Here is a 1,449-nt window from a genome sequence, read left to right on the forward strand (position 1 = left end):
TCTTAACCATGTATTTACTGGAAACATGCTGTACTTATACAGACTTCCTGGATACTCCCAAATCTACAAAGCATAATTAGGGAGGGCACAACTATGTATCATGGTATTTTGGGAAGCAGCTTCCTGGACTTTGAGGAGTTAGACTGTTTGTAAAGGGTGTGTGCCATACAGAGTGTTTTGGTTTTTTTTTAAAGCACTATTAGTTTAAGGTTGCTCCTCATAGGTCAATACTGGTGAGTATACACCCTGACTAAAGCACTGTGGCTTTATTAAAGGTAGCACCCTTGTGTTACACTTAAAATGTAACCACAGCATATTCTAGTCACATCTCTTTTGGACTAATACGGTTTTGCACACATTGACATTTGATCTGGAAGGCACAAATTAAAATTTAGAAGTTAGCTTATTCAACTGTCTCATTTTCTCTTGCATTCACAACTCCCAATTCTTTTCTATATTGCCCTATAACTGAATTCTGTTAGAGTAAAAGCATCAGAATCAATCCAAATCAATTGGTAGTACTTTAAAAGTCATCCCCATAAACATTCTATAGTTTAAAAACTATTTGCTACACACACAAAAATTAGACTAGTGTTTAGGGCCCTCAAAATACACCATTAGGGCCAATGCTATAAAAAGTAACACAGCTTGTCACTGATTTTCTAGTAACTCTCCTATATCCTCTTGTATGGTTATTAAATCATCTATTTAACCCTCTTTATGGTAAGATAGAAACAATTAGTCTTCATGACTACTAAATCAGTAAATTCCATCAACCTTCACTTTCCTCACAAAACAAGACTGGAAACTTGCAGTGCCAAACAAAAGTGCATACAAGCAAATAAAAACACAACTGGGTATTCCAGCTTTGCGCAGTTTTATTGTTTTACTGTAAGGAAACTTACCTTCAAAATTCATTTTACTACAAAAAGGAACAAACTTTCTGGGGTCTGAAGGGATTGGTACTTGAAGATACTCCAGTCAACAGGGGGTCATGTTGAGCATTCTGCAGACAGAATTGTTTCAAATCTGCCGCTGCCTGGGAAACCTATACAAAACAAAGTGGAAGGGAATGGGAGGTGATTAAGAATGTTTTCAGAAAAAGTTTTCTCAAATCTTTCAAAATACCTGCAATAAACATTTCTCTTAACTCAAAAGATACATACTAATTGGAGATTATCAGTCACATACTGAGCTCTTAAAGCAGGGCATGTGATTAAGACTAGTTTGTTTCATTTTGCTTATTAGAAGCATTATCAAGTGATTTAGTACAAAGGGTACAATTCCATTTATCTGTAAAGTACAGCGCATCTTGCTAGTTTATTAATAAGCAGGTTGCTCAAGTGCAACCTTGAGGGGAAGCAGCATCTTGCTTTTTATTAAAAAGCAGTACCCAAAGCAGTACACGTGATAAGAGTTTAAGCAAAAAGCATTAAAATTCTAGCAAAC

At 35.7% G+C, this 1,449-nt stretch overlaps 1 protein-coding gene across 1 annotated transcript in view; it reads right to left on the bottom strand.

Annotated features, from left to right (window-relative positions):
• Window positions 1-1,449, bottom strand: part of GNG5 (guanine nucleotide binding protein (G protein), gamma 5) — a 4,319-nt gene that overhangs the window by 2,491 nt on the left and 379 nt on the right. The window contains exon 2 of the mRNA XM_006776262.2: window positions 906-1,048. Within this exon, the coding sequence (XP_006776325.1) occupies window positions 923-1,048 (126 nt within the window). The 3' untranslated portion in view covers window positions 906-922. The remainder of the gene's footprint in view (window positions 1-905; window positions 1,049-1,449) is intronic.

This window comes from Myotis davidii, unplaced genomic scaffold, assembly GCF_000327345.1.
Source record: "Myotis davidii unplaced genomic scaffold, ASM32734v1 scaffold162, whole genome shotgun sequence".
Lineage (NCBI taxonomy): Eukaryota > Metazoa > Chordata > Mammalia > Chiroptera > Vespertilionidae > Myotis > Myotis davidii.